Here is a 24,987-nt window from a genome sequence, read left to right as displayed (position 1 = left end):
TCGATTTCATGCTGAAACCGACCGGGAATCGGCTTTGTAATGCCACATCCACAGGCCTGACGCTGTCCCCACCAATGCCCAATGTGCCCCCCTGGTAAAGTATACTTTACGTGTCCACCACTGGCTCCTTCCTCTGTCCATACATGGTGCCCTATGTGATTGCTGGCGTACACCTGGGTGTGTGTGTGCGTCACACATTGGACATTGAGGGGACAGCGTTGGGCCAGCGGATGTGGCGGTGGTGGTTTTGTCACTCATCCTGATATCACTTACCATTACCGCCGTGCTCCCAATCATCCACGACGGACCGGCATCTTGCTGTATGCCCGATTGATAAATGCGGCCAATTTCGGCCTGAAATTGGTTGCATCCACAATGGGGCATGATTTTGGCGGCACCGATTTTCATCTGATTCAATAATAATTACTGATTCGGATGGCTGATTGGTCGCCAAGTCAATAAATTTATGGCCACCTATACTTTGTTGCTAAATGATACTACAAAGACGGATGAAAAACAAAAAGACAGAGTTAAAGCTCTCCCCCTCTTTCTATATGATTATTCTAAAGTTCTTTAAACAGATGATGGTTAATGGGATGTGTAGCGATGACAGAAGATGTGAGCATGATGTATGAATGGCATGTTTGTCAGCTCGGAGTCCTCTTATGTGTGGCTCGCCTCTTGTTGACCATGCAAAGGGGATCATTTGAAATGCAAAGGAGTGTTTGATTGGCACAGAGGACCCTGGCCAGGCTCCAGTGTGGAGATGTGTGAAGTGGATTAACACCACAGAAATCCCATAAACATTACACACATATATTTCCTATATACACCACACAAATACATACTACTGATATACACAACACATATACATAACCAATATATACCATACATCTGGTGTATACACTACACATATACAAATCCCTTTTATACCACATATACTGTACATATCCCATGTATACCGTACATATCCTATACTATACAGTATATATCACATACTATAAAGTATATATCACATATAAACTACACATATTCCATACACACCACACAGATTCCATACACAGCGCACATATACAAATCCCTTTTATACCACATATACTGTACATATCCCATGTATACCGTACATATCCTATACTATACAGTATATATCACATACTATACAGCATATATCACATATAAACTACACATATTCCATACACACCACACAGATTCCATACACAGCACACATATTCCATGCAAACCACACAGATTCCATACACTGCACACATATACAAATCCCTTTTATACCACATATACTGAATATATCCCATGTATACCGTACATATCCTATACTATACAGTATATATCACATACTATAAAGTATATATCACATATAAACTACACATATTCCATACACACCACACATATTCCATACACAGCACACATATACAAATCGCTTTTATACCACATATACTAAACATATCCCGTGTATACCGTACATATCCTATATACTATACAGCATATATCACATATTAACTACATATATTCCATACACACCACACAGATTCCATACACAGCACACATATACAAATTCCTTTTATACCACCTATACTAAACATATCCCATGTTTGCCGTACATATCCTATACTATACAGTATATATCACATACTATAAAGTATATATCACATATAAACTACACATATTCCATACACACCACACATATTCCATACACAGCACACATACAAATCGCTTTTATACCACATATACTAAACATATCCCGTGTATACCGTACATATCCTATATACTATACAGCATATATCACATATTAACTACATATATTCCATACACACCACACAGATTCCATACACAGCACACATATACAAATTCCTTTTATACCACCTATACTAAACATATCCCATGTTTACCGTACATATCCTATACTATACATTATATATCCTATACTATACAGTATATATCGCATATAAACTACACATACTCCATACACACCACACAGATTCCATACACAGCACACATACAAATCTCATATACACCACACATACCTCATACATGCTATATGCATCCCATACAGTGGCGTAGCTAAGGAGCTCTGGGCCCCGATGCAAGCTTTACATTGGGGCCCCCAGGGCCGGATTTACCATAAGGCACTGTAGGCACGTGCCTACAGGCGCCTGATGATAGAAAGGCGGCTCACTCCCCTCCTCGAGCACCTCCTTCATTCGGGGTCACCACTAGCTACTTAATACTGAGTGTACTGGATAAATAATACTAAGGGGCACCTGTATGTATGACTGGCAAGGAATGTAAAGGAGAAGTGACAGCTGAGCCAGCCAGCATACTTGCGGTGCGGTTCGGCGAGGGGTTGTAGGGTCATGGAGGGCAAAGTCTAAGGTGCCAGGATATCTGTGCCTATAGGCTCCTGTGAGGTAAATCCGGGCCTGGGGGCCCCCTATGCACTCTATATACATAACAATTGATACGGCGCACCAAAACCTGCCAAGGACAACCACAGTGTCAGAGGTGCAAGAAGGGAATGGGGAACCGCTTGTTAATGATTACCACTATTCAAAGTATCTATAGAAGTGATTATTATGAGCACAGGACCAATAGAGAGCTATTTTTGGAGTTGAGGGAGGGCCCCTCAGGGCCCCTCTGGCCCAAGGGCCCCGATGCGGTCGCAACCTCTGCAACCCCTATTGCTACGCCCCTGATCCCATACACACTACACATATTTCATACATAGCACATATCCCTCGCACAAGACGATTTTAGAATGGTAATAATAACAGAGCTTATGAGAAAAATTCCCTGTAAGATGTGGAATCTGTTCTATAGACTTGCATTGTGTGTCTCCCTTTCAGTACAAATACACAATCAGCGTGGCTACAATAGGGATGGGTGCAGGATATGAGATACAATATCCTTCTGTTAGCTTTTTGTAATTTTTTTTTCACATCAAAGGGATTTTTCACCTACAATAATGCTTAACAATTTCAGAACCAGAGTAAAGCAGCTTGCACATGCTGGATGACCATCTTGGCCAAGGCAGCCACTCAGGACTGTCTCGGGTGAGGAGCTTGTGTGTGTACGGGTGTCTCCCACGGTCACATAAAGATGTACATTGTTCCCCTCCTCACCCGGCCCACTGGAAGTTGCTCCATCCTCTGCAACACTGTCACCTCTCCTCCCTTCTCTGTCACTCGGCTGTAGTAGTGGTATTTATCTGAATATTGCTTGTATACCGCACTGCCACCCAAAAGGCTCGAGCTCACTGTGTGTAACAGAATACCCAAGCAGCTCGGGGTGACCCAGAACCACTAGGAAACTATAGAGGACTAAAAGAGACCAAAAGCCCTATTACTAAAAAGCAATGCTTAGTGTAATTTACCTTCAGGCTGTATTCACAGTGGGATGTTGCATTGTAATGCAACGTTAAAGTCACAACACAGCATTAGGCCTCGTTCACATCATATGCACTTCCGTGCGCATTTTGAAGCGTGTATGACGTGGTGACACTGTCTACTCTATGCCCTTCTGTCGTTCACATCAAAGGCGCTGCACAGCAGTACGATGCGCTATGATCCGCTTGCGTACTGCTGCATGCATTTTGCCCACAAGCGCAGAACTGACCCATTCACTGTCAATGGATGGGATCAGCAGCGCAGCGGGTAGCAGCGCAGATGGCGTGCGATCGTATGCGTTGCATTCCCATCGCACGGCCATCTGCTCTGCATAGATGTGAACGAGGCCTTACAACACACAAAAAAGGTGGTAATGCAGATTAATGCTGCGTTACCGTGGCATACAGTAGTACAGTAAAGTATACAGGCAATGAAAAGTGTGCTTTCCTGTACCTGCTAACGTGTGCGTTTAGAGGTAACGCACTACAGCAGTGCATTACCATAACGCTACACGTTACAATGCAACGCTAACGTCACAGTGTGAACGTCCCACAGGCTTATCATTCCAGTGCGGTATGCTGCATCATAAGACATTATAACGCAGCTCCGCAACGTCCCACTGTGAAAGTAGTCTCATAAAACAGAGGGTATGTGCGATAATTCTGCTTTAAGGCTACTTACACACCAGGACGTTGCGTTTAGGGGACGTTATAGGGCACATAACGTGCCTCTAACGCAACGCCTGGTGCTCCATGATGTGGACGTCAGAGTGAGCCGTGTTGTGCAGCTCACTCTGGCGTCCGTGATGCCGTGATGCGTACTCTTGGACGCATGCGGCATCACGTGGTCCCGCCCGGGCAATTGCCGCACAGAGCAGCCGCTCCAGGAAGTAAACACTGCACGTCACACCGTGCAGTGAATATTAATTAGCCATGTGCCTGGCCGCTCTCCACTCCTCCCCAACACTACTGAGCATGTGCGCGCCGTCTAACGCATAACGCACAGCACTCTCAACTGATGTGCTGCATTACAATGTAACGCAACGTGGGCACTGTGAACAGCCCATTGATTTTTCATTACTGTGCGGTGGGGCTGCGTTACAGGCTGCACTAACGTGCACCTGTAACGTCTCACTGTGAAAGCAGCCTTAAGGAGTTCTCTGGAGTTTAAAAAAAAACACAGACACTTACCTGGGGCTTCTATCGGCCCCCTGTAGCTGTCATGTTCCGCGCCGTCCTCCTCCGATCCTCCGTTCCCCGCCGCCGGTCCCGGTCTAATTATCCCTTTAGCGGGACTGCGGCTGCGCGGCCGTGGGTGCTTACTGAGAAAACCTCGTACTGCGCCTGCGCAGAAAGCTCCAGGAGACGCGAGCGGGAGCGCGCACTATTCATCTTGTTAGACGAATAATTGACCAGTGCCGGCAGCGGGGAACGGAGGATTGTAGGAGGACAGCGTGGGACATGACAGCTACAGGGGGACCAATAGAAGCCCCAGGTAAGTGTCTGTGTTTTTTTTTTTTTATTCCATAGAACCCCTTTAAAGGGAACCCAAGGTGAGAGGGATATGGAGGCTGACATGTTTATTTCCTTTTAAATAATGCACCTTGCCTGGCAGCCCTGCTGATCCTCTGCCTCTAATACTATTAGCCATAGCCCCTGAACAAGCATGCAGCAGATCAGGTGTTTTAGACTTTAAAGTCAGATCTGACAAGACTAGCTGCATGCTTGTTTCTGGTGTTATTCAGATACTACTGCAGATAAATAGACCAGCAGGGCTGCCAGGCAACTGGTATTGATTGAAAGGAAATAAATATGGCAGCCTCCGTATACCTCTTACTTCAGTTCCCCTTTAAGTCATAGACCCTGAACAAGTATGCAGATCAGATGTCTGACATTAGATGTCTGATTAGCTGCATGCTTGTTTCAGGTGTGTGATTCAGACACTACTGACCAGCAGCAGGAGTGCCAGGCAAGTGGAAATAAATATGGCAGCTTCCATAGGTCTCACACCTCGGGTTCCTTCTAAACTGTCATTCAAAATAATCTTCCACATGAATGAGACTGCATAGGCTTTTTAATGCATACCTTTTTCCAGTAACACTTTTATTAGGCCTAGTGGATATGGGTCCACCTTTCAAAATGGCTGCATTGTAATGGGCAGCAATGGCTTATTATTCTATCTCATATAGTTAAAAACTCAAAACGTCACTTGTTCCACGTAAGCTACAGGTGAACATTAATCTTCTGGCAGCCATGCTTTGAAACTTGATTCACCTTCTCTGAAATAAGCATATAATTACAGCTGAGCTGTTTCTGAGTCAGCGAGATAATCTCTCCCATGCCAGTAATGGGGTTGCTTAATCACTGGACAATTACTTGATTTCTTTTTCATCAGTTTATGTAAGTGGGGCTTCCCTTATCTGCATGACTGCTTGCACCCTGACACACACTGACACTAGTGAATGGACGTGGCAGTGTTTAACCACCCTGGCGTTCTGATTAAATCGCCAGGGTGGCTGCGGGAGGGTTTTTTTTAAATAAAAAAAAAACTATTTCATGCAGCCAACTGAAAGTTGGCTGCATGAAAGCCCACTAGAGGGCGCTCCGGAGGCGATCGAGCGAGAGTGACGTCATCGACGTCAGCCGACGTCCTGACGTCAGCCGCCTCCGATCCAGCCCTCATCATACACACTTGGTTTAACAGACAATCATCTGCAGATCATCTGCAGATCAGATTCAACAGGGTGGATTTTCAGATCTGCAGATGATTGCCAGATATGCAGATAAAGTCTGTTAAACCAAGTGTGTATGATGATCTGCAGATCTCATAGACTATAATGCATTTTGCATGGAATGGATCTTTTGCAGGAACAGATCTTTTGCAGATAATGATCTTTTGAGTGTGTACGGGCATCTTTGCGTGCAGCTTCTTGCAAAGATTTTATCTGATGGGGAGTGCAGCTCCATAGAATAGACTGTGTAGAGTAGGGCTCTCATACTACATGGAATGGGGTAAAATTGGTCTGTGATCTTTCATTTTCCAAAGACTGTTATCTCAAGTGTGTATGAAGCATAAGGAGTCGGAGTCAGAGCAATTTTGGGTTGGTGGTTACATAAACTGAGGAGTCCGAGTTGGATGATTTTTGTATCGACTCCACAGCCCTGGTCAGCTGGCTGCCTCAGCAGAGCAGCTAATATTTAAATACAGGATGTTAATAATAATAATCTGAACATTTGTATAGCGCTTTTCTCCTGTCGGACTCAAGGCGTACAAGGGCTGCAGCCACTAAGGGAGCGCTCAAGGGGCCAACCTGCAATGTTAGGGCCCATTTACACTTAATCAGTTGCTCTCAGTTATAACTGAAAGAAAAGTGATTTTCAAAGTATTGCCCATGTTTTCCAATGGCACCTTTCACACGTAACGTGTTTTAACTGAAGTCTTTTTCACAATGCACTGCTATAGAAAAAACGCACACTAACGCACACCAACTGATTAAGTGTAAATGGACCCTTAGGCCTGGAACCCACTGAAAACCGCAAACGCAAAACGCAACCGCTAGCGTTTTGTCTGAGCGGTTTGCAAGCGGATTCATGCGCGTTTTGGGTCGTGTTTTGCAACATTGTATTTTTTTCCCCAGCGGGTGCCTAGCGTTTTGCGTTTTGCGTTTTTATCCTGATTGGTCCTGTGAATTATTTTTCATTTTGTTACAGTGTGCTGAACCGCAAAACGCTAGCAAAACCGCTCAGTTTAGGTTTTGCTGAGCGTTTCCGCTAGCGGTTCAATACTTTACATTGAAGCGCTAACGCTCCCAAAATGCTGCAGGTCCTGCGTTTGCGTTTCTGGGAAACGCAAACGCTCCTGTGGAAGTTGCCCCATCCATTAACATTAGCCCAGCGTTTTGGCAAACTGCTAGCGTATCGCAGTGCTGCCAAAACGCTGCCAAAAGCGCTCCTGTGGGTTCCAGCCCTTAGGGAGTCTTGCCTTGAACTCCTTACTGAATAGGTACTGACCCTAGCCAGGATTTGAACCCTAGTCTCCCATGTCAAAGGTGGTGCCCTTAACCAGTACACTATCCAGCCACTAGCTGGATAGATGTTAACCCTATGTCTACTTCCATGAAAGCAGGAGGTAGACACACTGCAGATTTATTGCAGGATTTGTATCAGCTGTAACAAAGATGTTTTTCTGTAAAGGTTATTATGCTGTTGCTTATCTTTAGAGCAGAGAGGAAGTTCTGAGTTTAGGTCCACTTTAAAGGGTAGAGGAAGTGAGAGGAAAATGGAAGAGGCCATCTTACTTCCTTTAACCCTCCTGGGGTATTGATAAAATTCCGCCAGGAGGCAGCGCAGCAGTTTTTTTTTTTTTTTTTTTTAAAGCACAGGGCTCGCTACATGATAGCCGCTGCTCAGCGGCATCCCCCCGCCCGCTTCGATCGTGCTTCGGCGATCTCCGATCAGGAAATCCCGTTCAAAGAACGGGATTTCCTGGAGGGCTTCCCCCGTCGCCATGGCGACGGGGCGGGATGACGTCCCCAACGTCGTGACGTCATTGGGAGTCTCGATCCACCCCTCGGCGCTGCCTGGCACTGATTGGCCAGGCAGCGCACGGGGTCTGGGGGGGGGGGGCGCGCGCCGCAACGGATAGTGGCGATCGGGCGCGGAGCGGCGGCGATCGGTGTGCTGGCGCAGCTAGCAAAGTGCTAGCTGCGTCCAGCAAAAAAATAAAATTAAGAAAATCGGCCGAGCAGGGCCTGAGAAAACCTCCTGGGCGGCTTACCCCGAACTATGTTCGGGGTTACTGCCAGGAAGGTTAAAAAATGATCGTTTTTTGGCTGTCTTGTGATCCCCTGCCCCCGTATTTCTGTTGCTGCAGGTTTCCTTTTGACTACCAGCATAACTGGCTTATAGTCCTGAATAAATGCATCATTATATCTGCGTGGGTTAGCTCAGTATTGACATCCTGAATGGCTGTTGATCAAAGGTTAATAAGGTAAATTGAAAGGAAATTGGAATAATTACCATTGATTGCTGTATAATGAGAGGTGACGGTGTCAGTGCATGGCTGGGAGGACTCCATGGCATGAACACATGAACTGCAAGATAAAAGACAATCCATATTTATTTATTGGTCAAAAGTTTCTTTAATGAGGTCCAAGTCTGGTTCTTCCAGCAGTGGAAAGTGGGCGGTGCTGCTATTTACATGATTGTTACAGTACAGGTGATACTTTTAAACAATTAACGTGGACCTGATCTCTTGCACAGGACAAAAAGGAAAACGTAGAGAAATGCCTACTGTATGTATTTAGAGAGTTTAGCCTGTTTAATTCCCCCTCATTTGTGACTAATCACAAGTTGTAATTTGATCTCCCCCCTGTATCACTTCCATGAATCAGGAAGAAACTGTGCGGATTTATTTTAGGATATATATCAGCTGTAACAAATACATGTTTTTTGTTTAAAGGCTATTATGTTGTTGTGTATCTTTTAGAGCAGAGAGGAGTCCTGAGTTGAGGTCCACTTATACATGATTACTTAGGGCTGGTGCACACCGAGCGGCTTTTTGGGCGTTTTCAGATCCGCTTGCGGCTGCGGATCTGCTTGGTCAATGTATCTCAATGGGGTGGTGCACACCAGAGCGGCAGGCGTTTTGCAGAAACGAAAAATGCCTGGGTGAGGCATTTTTTGGATTTCGGATGCGTTTCTGCCTCAATGTTAAGTATAGGAAAAACGCAAACCGCTCTGAAAAACGCCTGTTCAGAGCGGTTTTGCAGGCGTTTTTGTTACAGAAGCTGTTCAGTAACAGCTTTACTGTAACAATATATGAAATCTACTATACTGAAAACCGCAGCAGCAATCCGCAAAACGCTAGCAAAACGCCATAGAAAAATAAAAAAAAGCGTTTAAAAATCTGCTAGCATTTTGCGGATCTGCTAGCGGGTTTTGGTGTGCACCAGCCCTCAGTGAAAAGTCTGTACAGTGTATGGATGCATTTTCCGATTTTTCTTTCCAGTAATAAATTTGAGCATATCTTCTTATGGAAAAAAAAGGTCTACATAGAATTTAATTGTCTGTCACTCAAAATTGCCACTACGTGATGCCAGAAAAGCTTGGCTAAACTTAGCTTGGGAATGTCTTGAATTCTGCCCAGTGTGTGATATTCCCCTCTTCTCCTTCCCTTTCTTTGCCTGTTTACAAAGCTCCAATCACAAGCGAAATACACGAACAAACACTGAAGCCTACATACTCTATACTAAACTCAGCACAGGCAGCCAGTTAGGGTCATGTCTGCTGAACGTCTAGTGTGTATACAGCGCTCTGATACGCAGCTGAAAGGTCCAGAGAGCCAAAACATCTTGTGCAAGTAGATTGTTCCCCTCTGTCATGCGTCCCACCATCGTACCTCCAGTCCTCTCTATAGCAACAGTTGCCGTGTTTCTCGACTGTATCCTAGCGATGTGTACGACGCTCAACCCTGAACTTTTGCCCTAGGGAGCAAGTCTTGATCAATACAGGCCACAGTTATTGTGTGTGTTTATGCACCTTGTGGAGCTATCAGACTTGATATGTGATATGTGTGGGGCGGCACGGTAGCGTAGTGGTTAGCTCTCTCGCCTTGCAGCGCTTGGTCCCCAGTTTGAATCCCAGCCGGGTCAAGGTCTGCAAGGAGTTTATATGTTCTCCCCGTGTCTGTGTGGGTTTCCTCCCACATCCCAAAAACATACAGATAAGTTATTGGCTTCCCCCTAAAATTGGCCCTAGACTATGATACATGCACTAAACAATATATACATATGACTATGGTAGGGACTAGATTGTGAGCCCCTCTGAGGGACAGTTAGTGACAAAACAATATATATACTCTGTACAGCGCTGCGTAATATGTTGGCGCTATATAAATACTTAAATATATAAATAAATATGGCTAAGGCGAGATAACACTCAAATGTGAATCTTACGTAGAACGTAAATTACTTGATTTTTTGCATCAATATCAGGCCGATTCAATCAATATGATCAAATCTGGTGGTGATTGATGCCACAACATGTCCACCCGAATATATATATATATATATATATATATATATATATATATATATATATATATATATATATATATATATATATATATATATATATATATATATACTGTATAAGCCACCTTTACAGCCTCATACACCTGCCTTAAAGAGGAACTCCAGTGAAAATAATGTAATAAAAACGTGCTTCATTTTTACAATAATTATGTATAAATGATTTAGTCAGTGTTTGCCCATTGTAAAATCTTTTAAATCACTGATTTACATTCTGACATTTATCACACAGTGACATTTTTACTGCTGGCAGGTGATGCAGCTGCTTGCTTTTTTGGCAGTTGGAAAAAGCTGTAAACAGCTATTTCCCACAATGCAACAAGGTTCACAGACAGTAAACTGCCAGGAGTACCATGGTCCTCAGAGTTTCTTGTGAGAGGGGTTTCACCACAATATCAGCCATACAGCGCCCCCTGGTGATCCGTTTGAGAAAAGGAATAGATTTCTCATGTAAACGGGTATATCAGCTACTGATTGGGATGAAGTTCAATTCTTGGTCATGGTTTCTCTTTAAGTCGGCTGAGGCGGGTGATAAGGACTGCCTTAGCCGCTAACTAGGGATGTGTACGGCACCCAACGACCCCCAATGTTAAAACAGGAACACAATGCAATGTCCCGCTGCCTGAGTGGCATGCCAGCCGCAACTCCTATCCGGCTCAAATTGGAAGGGGTGATGCATGCCAGCTCGGCCACACCTCCTTTATCAGAAGGCAGCGCAGGTCGGGTGAGCTTAGAAATGAAAATTTCTTGAAGCAGTGGCAATCATGACGGCTAAAATTTTATTTAAAATAAATGGATTTAGGATGATTTTTAATCATTTAGTGACCTCTTATGTGACTGTAAGTAGGGGGTAAGTGTGTAAGTGTTGTACAACATAAATCTGGACAGGGGGCTGTAATTATCGTTCAGAAATCAGTATTGTAGCAGTTATATGTAGGTAGACTATTGAAAAGTTATTTTAGACACCCTATGGTGCTCTCTGTTCACCGTTTGGCCTGAACACTGTTAAATAAAACTTTATTTTTCAAACAACAAATTGGCTCCACAGAACAGAACAAGGAAAAAAAGAACCATTGCTTACCCTTTCAACTACCGGTAGTTATGTTTAGTTTGCTCAAGTCTTGGAAACCTGAAGTAATGCATTTGTCAATACTTGCCTCATATTTACTCCTAGGAAATGGTGGACAATATTTTCCATTCAGTCTGTGTTGTGAAATGTTAATGGCTGATTAAGTATTGTGAGAAAACCACAAAATAAATATCTTTCTTTGTCGGTTTGCAGGACATAAATGGACAGGTGAGCGATAGGTGTCCTCGTCTTTGTAGTCTGAAGAAAGGACCAAATGGCTACGGGTTCAACCTTCACAGTGAGAAGTCCCGGCCAGGACAATTTATCCGCTCGGTGGACCCTGGATCCCCGGCTGCCAAAGCTGGTCTTAGACCGCAGGACCGTCTGGTCGAGGTACGCACACAAAATATGAGCTGACGCCTCAATGGTGACCCTGTGTACCCACACAACATTCTTTGTCATCAATGCATGGAATTGCCTACGTAAAACATATTTGTAAGTTATCACGTTCTTGTGATAATAAAGGAACACTTATTATACATTTCTTTAGGAAAGTGAGGTATGATTCCTCGTTGTCCTTGTCAGCTAAATGTACAATAAGAATTGCTGGTTTATAGAACACCTGAGGCTCTTTTTTTTTCATTAACCAAAGGTGTTTATTACAATTTTGTGTTGCATTACAATAAAAAAGGGAATTCTGCAACATCAGCACAGAGAAAAGTCCTGAAGGTACATCAGGAAAGTAAAATATTGTTCATAAAAAAAAAAGACATAAAATTACAAAATATGTGCAAAAGGGTATCAATAGCTGGGCAATACACAAGTAGAGTAAAACCTGGGTGTAAGGCCTCTTGCACACTGCAAGCGATTCAGATTCCGCTTTTTAATCAGTTTTTACTTCCGATTCAGATTCAGATTTGCAGTTTGCTCCCTGCACACTGCAAATCGGAATCTGAATCGGATGTAAAAACAGATTAAAAAGCGGAATCTGAATCGGAATCGCGTGCAGTGTGCAAGAGGCCTTAAAGAGAATCTGTATTGTTAAAATCGCACAAAAGTAAACATACCAGTGCGTTAGGGGACATCTCCTATTCCCCTCTGTCACAATTTCGCCGCTCCTCGCCGCATTAAAAGTAGTTAAAAACAGTTTTAAAAAGTTTGTTTATAAACAAACAAAATGGCCACCAAAACAGGAAGTAGGTGGATGTACAGTATGTCCACACATAGAAAATACATTCATACACAAGCAGGCTGTATACACCCTTCCTTCTGAATCTCAAGAGATCATTTGTGTGCTTCTTTCCCTCTGCAGCTATCTTCCACTGAAGTGTCAGGCTGTTTCTTACTGCAGAGTGCAGACAGCTCTGCCTGTATGTAATTCATCAGTATGTGAAAGCCCAGCCAGCTCAGAGGACGATTTATCCAGCTTGTAAAAGATAATAGAGCAGAGAGAAGCTGCACTAATCTAAATAACACACAGGCAGTGTGCAGAGAGGTGCCTGGAAGGGGGAGTTCATAGCAGACCCACAACACTGAAGAACTTGGCAGCCTTCCAGACACAGGCTGACAAGTCTGACAAGAGAGAGATAAGTTGATTTATTACAGAGATGGTGATAGTAGAACGTGCTGCAGTAAGCCAGAACACATTAGAATAGCTTTTGGAATTTGTAGGATGATAAAAAACAGGATGCAATTTTTGTTACGGAGTCTCTTTAAGGTGGCCATACAGCTAGCGATTTGGCTGTACGATCAACCATTCGATTCAATAATTGTATTGAATCGAGAGAGGATAAAGTGTGTTCCAGTATGCCCAATCGATGACAAGTGGCCAAAATCATATTTAATTGACCAACTTAGTCAATTGAGCAGGATGGAAGATATTGCTTGATTGCACAGGAATCGGCTACTGTTTTACATATAATTCGATCATCACCAGAACATGGAGACACAGCATCGGTCAGATTGATTAGTTGAGGTGAACCATTCGCAAAGGAAATCGCTCGTAGTGTGTGGGCCAATAGTCGATTGACTTTCAATCAACCACACTGAAGTTGATCGCCAATAAGTTAATCGCCTGGTTGATTTGAATCAGAATCACTAGATGTATGTCTACCTTTTGAGATGAGGATTGTTTGATAACCTTCTATCCCAAACACTTGAGAATTTGTTGGGACATCCCCTGTAATGGTAGACTAGTTTTTTTTAAAGGGTAAGGTGGCCTTCACTCTTGTCTTCCAACCTCCCAGGGAAGGACAGAGTAGAGACACTGCTGAGGTACCGGAGCTGCAGGCAGCAGAGGACAGTGGCATGGGAGCGATCTTTGCGCAAGGGGCTGGAGGAAGCCCCAGGTATGTATAAAACTTTTTTTTTTCCCCGTCTCTGGTACACGTTAAATAAAAAAAACAGATACTTACCTAAGGAGAGGGAAGGCTCTGGATTCCTGTTCCTCTCCTTATCCTCTCATTCCACTGTAGGCTCCTCCATTTAAATCTCCCACCTCAGGAGGCTTCGGAAGCGTGAGTGCTCCTGAAGACAGGTGGTTCTGTAGAGAGGGCGCTTGCACGTGCGCAGTATGGAGCGGCCCGTCTTCAGAAGCCTGAGTGCTCCCAAAGACTTCCAAAGTCCTCCCACAGCGGAAGAGAGCAGTCTCTGACCGATCAGGCAGCCTGCGCAAGAACGACGGGACGAGGAGAGGAGCTGAAAGGCTCTATAGGACCCAGAGCCTTCCCTCTCCTTAGGTAAGTATCAGCTTTGCTTTTTTTCAATAACGCTTCAGACTCCCTTTAAAGGAAGCCTGATTCGAGATGGATATGGAGGCTGACATGTTTATTTCCTTTTAAATAATGCACATTGCCTGGCTGTCCTGCTGATCCTCTGCCTCTTATGTTTAAGCCATAGAATCTGAACAAGCATGCAGACCAGATGTATATGACAAGTCTGACAAGATTAGCTGCATTCTTGCTTCAAGTGTTTGATTTAGACACAACTGACCAGAAAGATCAGCAGGACTGCCAGGCAACTGGTATTGTTTAAAAGAAAATAAATATGGCAGCTTCCATAGGTCTCACACCTCGGATTCCTTTTAAAGAGGCTCTGAAGTCTCGCTAAAATACAGTTTTTACTTAACTAACTTCATTAGCCCTAATACCCTACCTTAAACGCCGCATCCCAGCGGCTGAAATCGCAATAAACCCCCCCGAAATCCATGGGAGGAGATTTGGGCAGCGCTTCCTGTAGAGGCAGAGCTTTAAGCTGTAGCTCTGCCTCTACTCCCATCAATCGGCGCTGATCGCCGCCTCTCTCCGCCCCTCTCAGTCTTCTTTCACTGAGAGGGGCGGGGGAGAGGCGGCGATTAGTGCTGATTGACGAGAATGAAGGCTGAGCTACAGCCCAAAGCACTGCCTCCCCCAGCAGCAAAATCCATGACCAAGGAAGTCGTGGATTTTTGCCCTGGGATTTGGGGGGTTTTGTAGCGATTTCAGCCACGGGGATGCAGTGTTTTAGGTAGGGCATTAGGGCTAATGAAGTGGGATTTTAGTGGGACTTCAGAGTCTCTTTAAACTGCATGTGAAATAAAAGGTTTTTTTTCTTGAAATCCTTGCACTGTACAGAACAGAGGCATTTCTCTTTAAATCTGTCACCAGCCCATCTTTGGAGGTGGCGGTATCAGTTCATTCATTGTGGCGCTGTATTGCCATTGTGGTGCGCTCTATAATTCTGTGGCGTCTTATTAATTAGTCAGACCTGTATTCTGCAGCCTGACACAAAGGGGGTCATTTAGTAACACAATAGCTATGCTGAAGCTGCATGGATGTATGTGCGTGAATGACTTGCATTGGATATAAAGGCGTTATTAGAGTGCGCACTTGGCACAGCCCCTCGGACCTGACCCGGGCAGGGGCCATCTTTATTCAGACAGGTGGTTCTCCCAAAACATATGCTCTGCCATTCGATCCACCTTCTGGCTGCCCGAGACTGCTGAACCTTTGATGCCCTCTGCCCGTTAGATCTGTCATTTCTCCCATTGTGTGCCTGGCAAGCTTGGCCCCGCAATCCATGGGCCCTGCTGTATAATTCATGCGGGCAGCGCAGCCATGCGAGCCTGCGAGAGTGCCATGCCAGTTGGAGGAGGGGCTGCTTTCTTCTCTGTTCCTCTGTCAGTGACAAACCAGCTGGAGGATTTGGGAACCTGATCTGTACCCAGCACCTTGCTGGCTTCAGTACAGGCATGCATATTTCATGCTGCATTGTAGGGGAGAGGATTCCCAGGAGAGGATGTGTTTGTGGCCGCAGCTCATTCACTGCACAAAGCCTGTGCCTGAAGAGAGGTACTGCTTCAAACTCACCTACAGACTTCGCCATGGTTACAGCAATGTACAGTCGACGCTTCTGTACCTCACTCATTGGGGAAATTCTGCTTGTTGAGAAAAGGCAATAACTCCAGTTCATTTCTAAATACTATAATGCTAAAGGCCCGTACACAGAGTACATATTCTAGCGGCACTGCATCACATGTGTGACGGGCTAAACGGCTATGAGTAAAATATCAGCTTTCCTGACACCTGTCCTAAACTTAACCCTTCGTTTTAGGTGCCTAGCCTTAAAGGGGAACTGAAGTAAGAGTTATACGGAGGCTGCCATATTTATTTCCTTTTAATCAATACCAGTTGCCTGGCAGCCCTGCTGGTCTATTGCTCTGCAGTAGTATCTGAATAACACCAGAAACAAGCATGCAGCTAGTCTTGTCAGATCGGACTTAAAAGTCAAACACCTGATCTGCTGCATGCTTGTTCAAGGGCTATGACTAATAGTATTAGAGGCAGAGGATCAGCAGGGCAGCAAGGCAACTGGTATTGATTAAAAGGAAATAAATATGGCAGCCTCCGTATACCTCTTACTTCAGTTCCCCTTTAAAGAGAATCCATAACCAAGAATTGAACTTCATCCCAATCAGTAGCTGATACCCCCTTTCCCATGAGAAATCTTTACCTTTTCACAAATGGATCATTAGGGGGATCTGTATGGCTGATGTTGTGGTGAAACCCATCCCACAGCGTGATGTCAGGACCATGGTCCTGACAGTTTCCTGTCTGTGAACCTTGCATTGTGGGAAATAACAGCTGTTTACAGCTGTTTCCAACTGCCAAAAATGCATCATCTCCTTCCACTGACATCACCTGCCAGCAGTAAAAATGTCACCATATGATAAATGTCAGAATGTAAATCAGGGAGAGGAAAGATTTTACAATGGGCAAACCCTGACTAAATCATTTATACACAATTATTGTAAAAATTAAGCACTTTTAGTCATTACATTATTTTCACTGGCATTCCTCTTTAATCTCTCCTGGAGGTACCTAACCTTAACCCCCTAAAAGTGCCTAACATTAACAATAATGACCACCTCTGCTGATAATTCAGCATGTTTACAACAGCCCCTGACGGCCAACAGCGATCTGCCAGGTAGGTTGATTCGGACGAGCGATGGCTCTTGGCCCAGCAATCCGGCCTGAGAGATCGGATAGCCATATAAAGCCTGCTACATACCTTTAGATAAACTTTTACTCATTGCATAATTGTGTTCCTTTCATATAGTTTATAGGGAATTCCTCAAGCCAAATACTTTTTTTTTGTTTTTTTTTTAATACTCTTAATTCCCTATAAACTAAACAAGCCTCGCCCACAGCTTCTCCAGAGAGCCTTGGAACTCTGAGCCTTATTAGCAAGGGCTTATGGGAGCTCAGTCTGCGCAGGAGGAGGAGGAGGTTACTAGCCAGAGATTTCAGAGGCAGAGGGGAGGAGGGAGGATGAGTGGGGAGTGAAGTTTTCACAGGCTGAGGGCTGGAGATACACATCAGCTTGCCTGTGTGTAATGTGACAAACAGAACATGGCCGCTCTCATTGTATCACAGGAATAAATAATCATAAACTGTTGAAGCTGTTTGCAGCTAGATTTGCTGTGTAAACTATCTAAACTTTAGATAATATATATAGTCAAGTTACTTGTTATAGTTAGTTTTTCATCTGGGATCCACTTTAATTTTGATCGGCCAATTGCTGTCCAATTTTACCACCTCCATGTAGTATGAGAGTTTATCTACACAATCTGTTCATAGTATTTAAAATCTGTAGGCCCTCATACTCCATGGAGGAGGTACAATTGGCCAATCAAAATTAAAAGTATGTATCAGGCATAAGTTTCCCGCGAGCAGGGATTATCGGCAAGTATGTAGGCTAACACAGTTTCAGTTAGCCAATCAATGACCAATTGTACCACCTCCATGTAGTATGAGGGTGAACAAATATGGACATGGAGGTGGTAAAATTAGTCAGTAATTGACCACTCACAATTGAAAGTCTGCTGATCTCCATGCTACCTAAAAACTATGCTTAAATTACCCCATGGATGTCACTTTACACAATCAATATTGTGGTCTATATGGTGCCCGTTTTACCAAAGCACTGCAGGCTCCCAAATTACCAGCTTCAGTTCCCAAGGCCCATTATAACAGTTTCATTTACTACATCTACTGGAGAGATGTGCTCAGTTTCCTGTACTGGTGACAACCTGTCCCAGAATCTGGAAGCCAGAAGAGCTCTCCCAGCAGGGATATAGACAGCAGTAAAACCCTGGAAGAGGTTCAGGACTGCCCAAATGCAAATGATGGTATATCAGAGATACATACACAAAAGGGAAACTGTAACACCCTCTAAATCAGCATCTGGCAAGTGCAGCAATCTGTAGCAGCCAATCAGAACTCAGCATGCTGAAGGCAGACCATGAGCTTGTTATGAGCGCTGACCTTTGAACCTTGCACTGTTTTATTAATCAGCCCTCTTGGGTCACAGGGAAATGTATAGCCAGGGCTTTAATTACTACTTGCTGTAGCAGGAATGCAGAAAGTTCACTGGTGTCAAATGGTAGGTCACTGCTGCTTCCTGCGCTATACATCCTTTACCCTTTAAAGAGAACCAATCACAAATATTCAATCCCGAAAAACTTGAATCTCTACCATTGTATGGTTCTTTGCCCCTATTCCTGCTGACAGCGGATGGCTTATTTTCCTGGTGCGTTGAACATTTTGCCATCGATGTCACCAAATGGTGGAAAACTGTAACATGCCATGGCTCCGAGTTGGTGGTCCCCTACTAAAAATGCCCTGGTACTGGGTAGGATGGAGGCGCCCTCTGCAGGGGCGTACCTTGGTAATATAGGGCCTATGGCAAACACTGAAATTGCGCCCCCTACCCCCCAGTCAGAGCCCCATTCCCCTCTAAAAACCGCATCCTTTTTCATGTACATGTGTTATGGTTGCCTGTGCTTTTTGGCTCGTGATATTAATAAAAGTCCTCTTTTCTAACACTAAGCCAAGTGTTCCCTACATACATAAGTAGCCATGTTCCCCAGACAGATAACAGAATTAATCTGATCTGAGGTCTGAGTGACGGGGAGGCATAGGGCAGGCATGGGGTGTAGCACAGGAGCAGATGTGGTGGTGCAGCACAGGAACAGGCAGGGTGCTGTGGCCCCCATGGCATGAGCCATGACTGTTCGCCTCTAGATACGCCTCTGGCCCTCTGTGAATTCTATTTTAGTGTTTCTTTTAAAAATTATAAATAAAAAAGAGAGGTAATCCCTTACCTCTCCAGATGGTATAGACACCAGTTTAACGGGAAAAAAGTTTATAAAAAAAATAAAAACCTGATAACGCGTTTCACGAATCATGGCCCGCTTCCTCAGGTCAATATAAAACTCCTAAATAGCATAGGGGATGGAGTGTAGGCGCCTCTTAACTCTTTTCGACTAGATCATCAGGAGGATCTGTATGGCTGATAATGTGGCTAAACCCCTCCCACAGTGTGATGTCATGACCATGGTCCTGACAGTTTGCTGTCTGTGAACCTCGTTGGATTGTTGGAAATAACAGCTTTTTCCAACTGCCAAGCAAGCAGTATCTCCCCCTGTGCATAGAACTCTCAGTAATGAACATTCCGTACAGATCACCTGGCAGAACTAAATTTGCTACCACCAGTTATAAATTTCAGAATGTAAATCAAATAGAAAGGTTTTTACAACGAGTAATACTTACTAAACAATCTATACATTTATATTCTAAAAAATAAGCAATTTTATTCATTACGTTATTTTCATAACAGTTCCTATTCATTTATAGATTATTTAGGCAGTGTTTGCCTAATGTTAAATCTTTCCTCACCCTGATTAACATTCTGAAATCTATCACAGGTGGCGACAGCTTTAGACCTCTCAACTGCATCTCTGCGGAATGTTTGACAACTGAGAGTTCTAAAGCAAGTACAAATAATACCTGGTCATCCAGAATGCTCTGTGAGGGGAATTTCACATATCTAAACAGCCTAGATTAACCACTTTAGCCATCCAGATAGACTGTGCAGCTCCTGCTGCCTGAGGCCGCCTCCTGCCGTTAGCCCCCCGATCAGTGAATGGGAATATAGTTCCCATTCACCAATCTAAGTCCCCCGCAGAAAAACCGACGGTCTCTTATCAAAGGCCGCGGGCTTCCTGCAAAAAAAAGTTTCCCGTCCTCTTTCTAGTTCCTGGAAGCGTGATCGTTCGCTTCCAGGACTTTTTTGACTTGTGGCCAAATAGTAAACTGCACCCACATACGGTACATTTTTTATTAAATAATTACTTTACATTACATTTAAAATTAGCTGTTTACCTCCCACACCAAAAATTACCCAAATACATTTTTTAATAAAAAAATAAAATAAAAAAACATTACAATCAAAAAACAAACAAACAACATAAATAGTTACCTAAAGGCCTGTTTCCACTACACGCACATTGGATGCAGAAGAACTGACTCCAATGAATGTCTATGGGCCTGTGTTCCACTAAACGCGATTTTTCTGATGCAGACTTTCCCATAGGCATTCATTGGAGTCACTTTTTCTGTATCCATTCTGCATCCAATCTGCGTGTAGTGGAAACAGGCCCTAAGGGTCTGAACGTTTTAAATATGCATGTCAAGAGAGTATATTATTATATTTTTTTTAAATTATAAGCTTGTAAATAGTGATGGACGCAAATTGAAAAAATGCACCTTTATTTTTAAATAAAATATCGTGATAGGGAAATCATTTAAACGGTGTAATAACCAGGATAAATGGGCAAATAAAATACATGAGTTTTAATTACGGTAGCATGTATTAATTTCAAACTATAATGACCGAAAACTAAGAAATAATGAATTTTTTCAATTTCTTTCTTAACCTTCCTGTTAAAACGGATTTAGAAAAAAATAATTCTTAGCAAAATGTACCACCCAAAGAAAGCCTAATTAGTGGCAGAAACAACAAGCTATAGATTAATGAATTGTGATAATTAGTGATAAAGTTATTGGCGAATGAATGGGAGGTGAAAGTTGCTCGGATGCATAAGGTGAACAACGCTGTAGACTGAAGTGGTTAAGCATTACTGGGTGGGCGCGGCTACACACTTATGTACAGCAATATATAGTTATAGGAATTGTTTCTGATACTGAAACCAGGAAAATTACTGTAAGGCTTCTTGCACACCAAGACGTTGTGTTAGGTGGCACGTTAAGGTCGCATAACGTGCACCTAACACAACGTATGGTGCTGCAAAAGCCGACGGTAGAGTGAGCCGCGTTAGGCTGCTCGATGCCCATAATATCTCCCAGAGTGGCGCTGATTGGCCAGCGGGACCACGTGATGCGGAGCGAGACACTCCGCATCACGTGGTCCCGCCGGCCAATCAGCGCCCGCCAGTGCAGTGAATATTAAGTAGCCATGTGCGCGGCTACTGTAGCTGGCTCTCCCCGCCTCCTCCGCCCCCCACTGCGCATGTGCAAACAGTCTAACGCGGCTATAGCCGCTCCAACGCCGTAGCATGCTGCACTTTGCACAGAACGTGCAGCGTTACATGTAACGCAACTTGGGCTGTGTGAACAGCCCACTTGTGTTACATTGCTGTGCGTTGGGGGAGCGTTACAGGCGCACTAACGTGCGCCTGTAACGTCTTGGTGTGCAAGCAGCCTAAAAGTGGATGTCCTGAATAATTGACTGCATTCTTTGTCATTACAGTGCCTCTTTAATGTAAACAAAAGTTTGCTTTCTTAAAACAGAAAGAATTTGCAATAATTCAGCTTGGAGTGAGCTTGAGATGTCTCCCAGGGCATCACTGCTGAATATATGCAAATTAACCATTGTTGCTCTAAAGCTGGCCACTAACAGTCCAATTTCTAGCGAAAAATCGTTCGAGTGATCAGAAATTCTGATCGGATTGGTTGTAAATAATCTCAGTTTATGGGCACAATCGATAATGAATGATTCTAAAAACAATTGTCCGATTGAATTTTCGCCGAACCAAAATTTGGATTTTCTTGTTGGTCGTGATAGATAGGAAGCAATGATTGGTTAGTTGATGGTGTAGTGAACGATTTTTCGTCCGATCAGAATTTCTGATCGCTCGAACGATTTTTCGCTAGAAATTGGACCGTTAGTGGCCACCTTTAGAAGCTAAACACACCTCCAGAACTGCTGGAATGCAATGATGTGTCAGCTTGTTAATTTGTACAGAGCCATAATAATCCAACATGCATACAGACTGTTTCGGATTGTTTGATCCTCATCAGTGCATGGCATGGATTAATTTGGCTCTATGGAGTAGGGCTTGTAAATAAAACACTTGCACCTCTTTGAGAAAGCTACACTGTGAAGACAGAATAAAACACACTGCATGTAATAAAAACGCAACACAATTGCAGTAAAAGGCTAGTAAGGGTTCAGGTTATTATAAATTAACATTTTGTAACATTCACTTGAAACCAAAAGCGCAGCAGGACAGCTGGGCAGCCTCTGCAACCCTGTTACTTTAAATTTCCTGTAAGAGGGAACTGACAAATGCTGAACTGGGTAATGTGGAACTGCCGGGTCCTGGGAAGCGGCTGAGGTGATGGCTGACTCAGAGAACACACTGATGGAGAGGGGCTTAGAGAACATAGGGAGAAATAAGATGAAGGGTGCTTGTGGGGAGGAGGAGGAGGGTGAGAGCTGGGGGGCATAAACAAAGCAAAGTAATTATTTGTGTGAGGAGAAAGTAGGAAGCGGTTGCTAGGGAACCAGTCAGAGAGGCCTTGGTGTTTGTTTTCACTGCCAGAGCGGAGGGCAGAGTGCAGGCTGTCAGAAAAGAGACCATTTCAATAGAAGAAGGCTGTTTAACCCCTGCACCGCCGATGCTGCGATCCGCACACAATGGGCCCTCATTGCCATTCCTTTGTCAGGAGACACAATTAGCGGTGGAGAGTTCTCACACTTGTTGATTGCCAGAAAAAGACCGACTTTGGCCACACCGGTTTCTGATAGTTACAAAGCGTGAGAAAGAGCCGCCACAATGGCCTAGTGACAATACTCGCAGACAGTCAAGCTGGGACTCCTGGTTCCACTGTCTACCTAGGCTAAGATGTAACGAAACTACAAGCCCCAGCATGCCTTGCCAGGTTTTGTTGGATCTTCTTGGTTGCTGTGCACCAAAATTCTGCATAAGTTATTATTATTGGTTTTTAAAGCGCCAACATATTCCATGGTGCTGCACAAAGTAAGAAACAAACATGGGGCAAATAATAATACAGACAATGGTGCACACCAGATATAGACACGGGGCAAAATACAGAATTGGTAATAACAGTGACAAATGTAACATCATGAATAAAATGTATAACAAAGTAAAGGGTGAGAGAGCATTGCCTTGCAAGCTTACAATCTAAAGAAATGGGCGGGAACAAACGGTGGGGTATTGTATAATATTTATACTCATAGAGGCAGTGTGTTTTTAGGTTATCTACTAAGGAGTACCACTTGGACGGAGGTCAAATGGGGGATGACCTAAGTTAGAGCGTATGCTTGTTGGAAACGGAGTGTTTAAAGATCTCAGAGGTTGGAGAGTGACGGACATGTTGTGGAAGGGGATTCCGGAGGAGGGGGTGAAGCATGTGATTATTATTAATGATTTAATAGTGGCTGGATAGTGTACTGGTAAAGGGCTCTGCCTCTGACACAGGAGACCTGGGTTCAAATCTCGGCTCTGCCTGTTCAGTAAGCCAGCACCTATTTCAGTAGGAGACCTTGGGCAAGTCTCCTTAACACTGCTACTGCCTACTGAGTGCGCTCTAGTGGCTGCCTCGCAAGCGCTTTGAGTCCGACAGGAGAAAGGCGCTATACAAATACTGCCATTATTATTATTATTATTATTTATATAGGGCTTTCAGCTTCCATGGCTCTGTGCAAAAAGTAAGAAGCACATGAAGCGTTGGTAAACAACAAAAGCGTAACTTGCAAACCGTATATATACACACGCTATATGACACTTAGCCAAGATTAACGATCAGGCCGATTACCTGAGAATCCAGCATGTGTAGAGGTGTCCCCCAACATCACATAACGAGCTGGCAGTGGCACCCTGGATCTTTAGTAGCAGTGGTGCCCAAGCGAAGCTCAATCCCTTTGTTCCCCTTCCCACCCCACCCTCTATGTGAATGATCTCTTAGATTTTATTTTACGGTATATTTTCTGTCACATGTAAAGTCTTGCGCTCCCTTTCTCACTGTGCGGCTTCCCCATTCAGGTGAATGGACAGAATGTTGACAGCATGAAGCATTCCGATGTGGTGGCCAACATCAAATCCAGAGAGAATGAGACCACGTTGCTCGTGGTGGACCCAGAAACAGACGAATACTTCAAGAAGCTGGGAGTCACCCCCACAGACGCCTACATAAAAGGAGGTAGGTCTCATCTGTTACCCCAGCCAGTCTGCCTTACTCCACAAGGCTGTACAATTTCACTTAAAAAGTTTTCCTTGTGGCAATAAACAAACATGACATTATATTGAAGCAACATATATTCTTCTCCTGGTGGACTCAAAGCACCAGAGCTGCAACCACAAAGTCATGACCTATAGGCAGTAGCAGTGTTGTGAGTCTTGCCCAAGGTCTTCTCACTGAATAGGTGCTGGCTTACGGAATAGGAAGAGCCGAGATTTGAACCCTGGTCCCCTATGTCAGAGGCAGAGCCCTTTACCAGTACACTATCCTGCCATTAGCCTTTCAGTCTGGTATCTTTTGTTCTTCCTACTTTGGGTGTCACATGGCTACACTAGCTGCCATCAGAGGAGAGAGAATGCAGGGTGTAGTTTGGGAAGCATATTTTATCCTTAAACAAGTATTCTGGCTTCCATCTGTATACTGTTTATATTGACTTATCAGGTTTACCCTTGGTATGCAGCCTCTGGCATGCAGGGCCTCTTAGGACAGACTGTTCCTCTGCAGCTGAACAGTAACATTTTGTCTTAACGTGGTATCATTAATTATTATTATGAACATGTCATTTTCTCTTATTGTAAGAAACGTGCTTGTGCCTTTACTCCCTAT

General features: G+C 44.0%; 1 protein-coding gene across 1 annotated transcript in view; it reads left to right on the top strand.

The window, feature by feature from the left end:
• Nucleotides 1-24,987, top strand: part of NHERF2 (NHERF family PDZ scaffold protein 2) — a 138,570-nt gene that overhangs the window by 104,400 nt on the left and 9,183 nt on the right. The window contains exons 3-4 of the mRNA XM_068247297.1: nt 11,771-11,950; nt 24,186-24,342. Coding sequence (XP_068103398.1) covers nt 11,771-11,950; nt 24,186-24,342 — 337 coding nt within the window. The remainder of the gene's footprint in view (nt 1-11,770; nt 11,951-24,185; nt 24,343-24,987) is intronic.

The sequence above is a fragment of the Hyperolius riggenbachi genome, chromosome 7 (genome assembly GCF_040937935.1).
Source record: "Hyperolius riggenbachi isolate aHypRig1 chromosome 7, aHypRig1.pri, whole genome shotgun sequence".
Taxonomy (NCBI): Eukaryota; Metazoa; Chordata; class Amphibia; order Anura; family Hyperoliidae; genus Hyperolius; species Hyperolius riggenbachi.
This window is presented reverse-complemented; position numbering and strand designations above follow the sequence as displayed.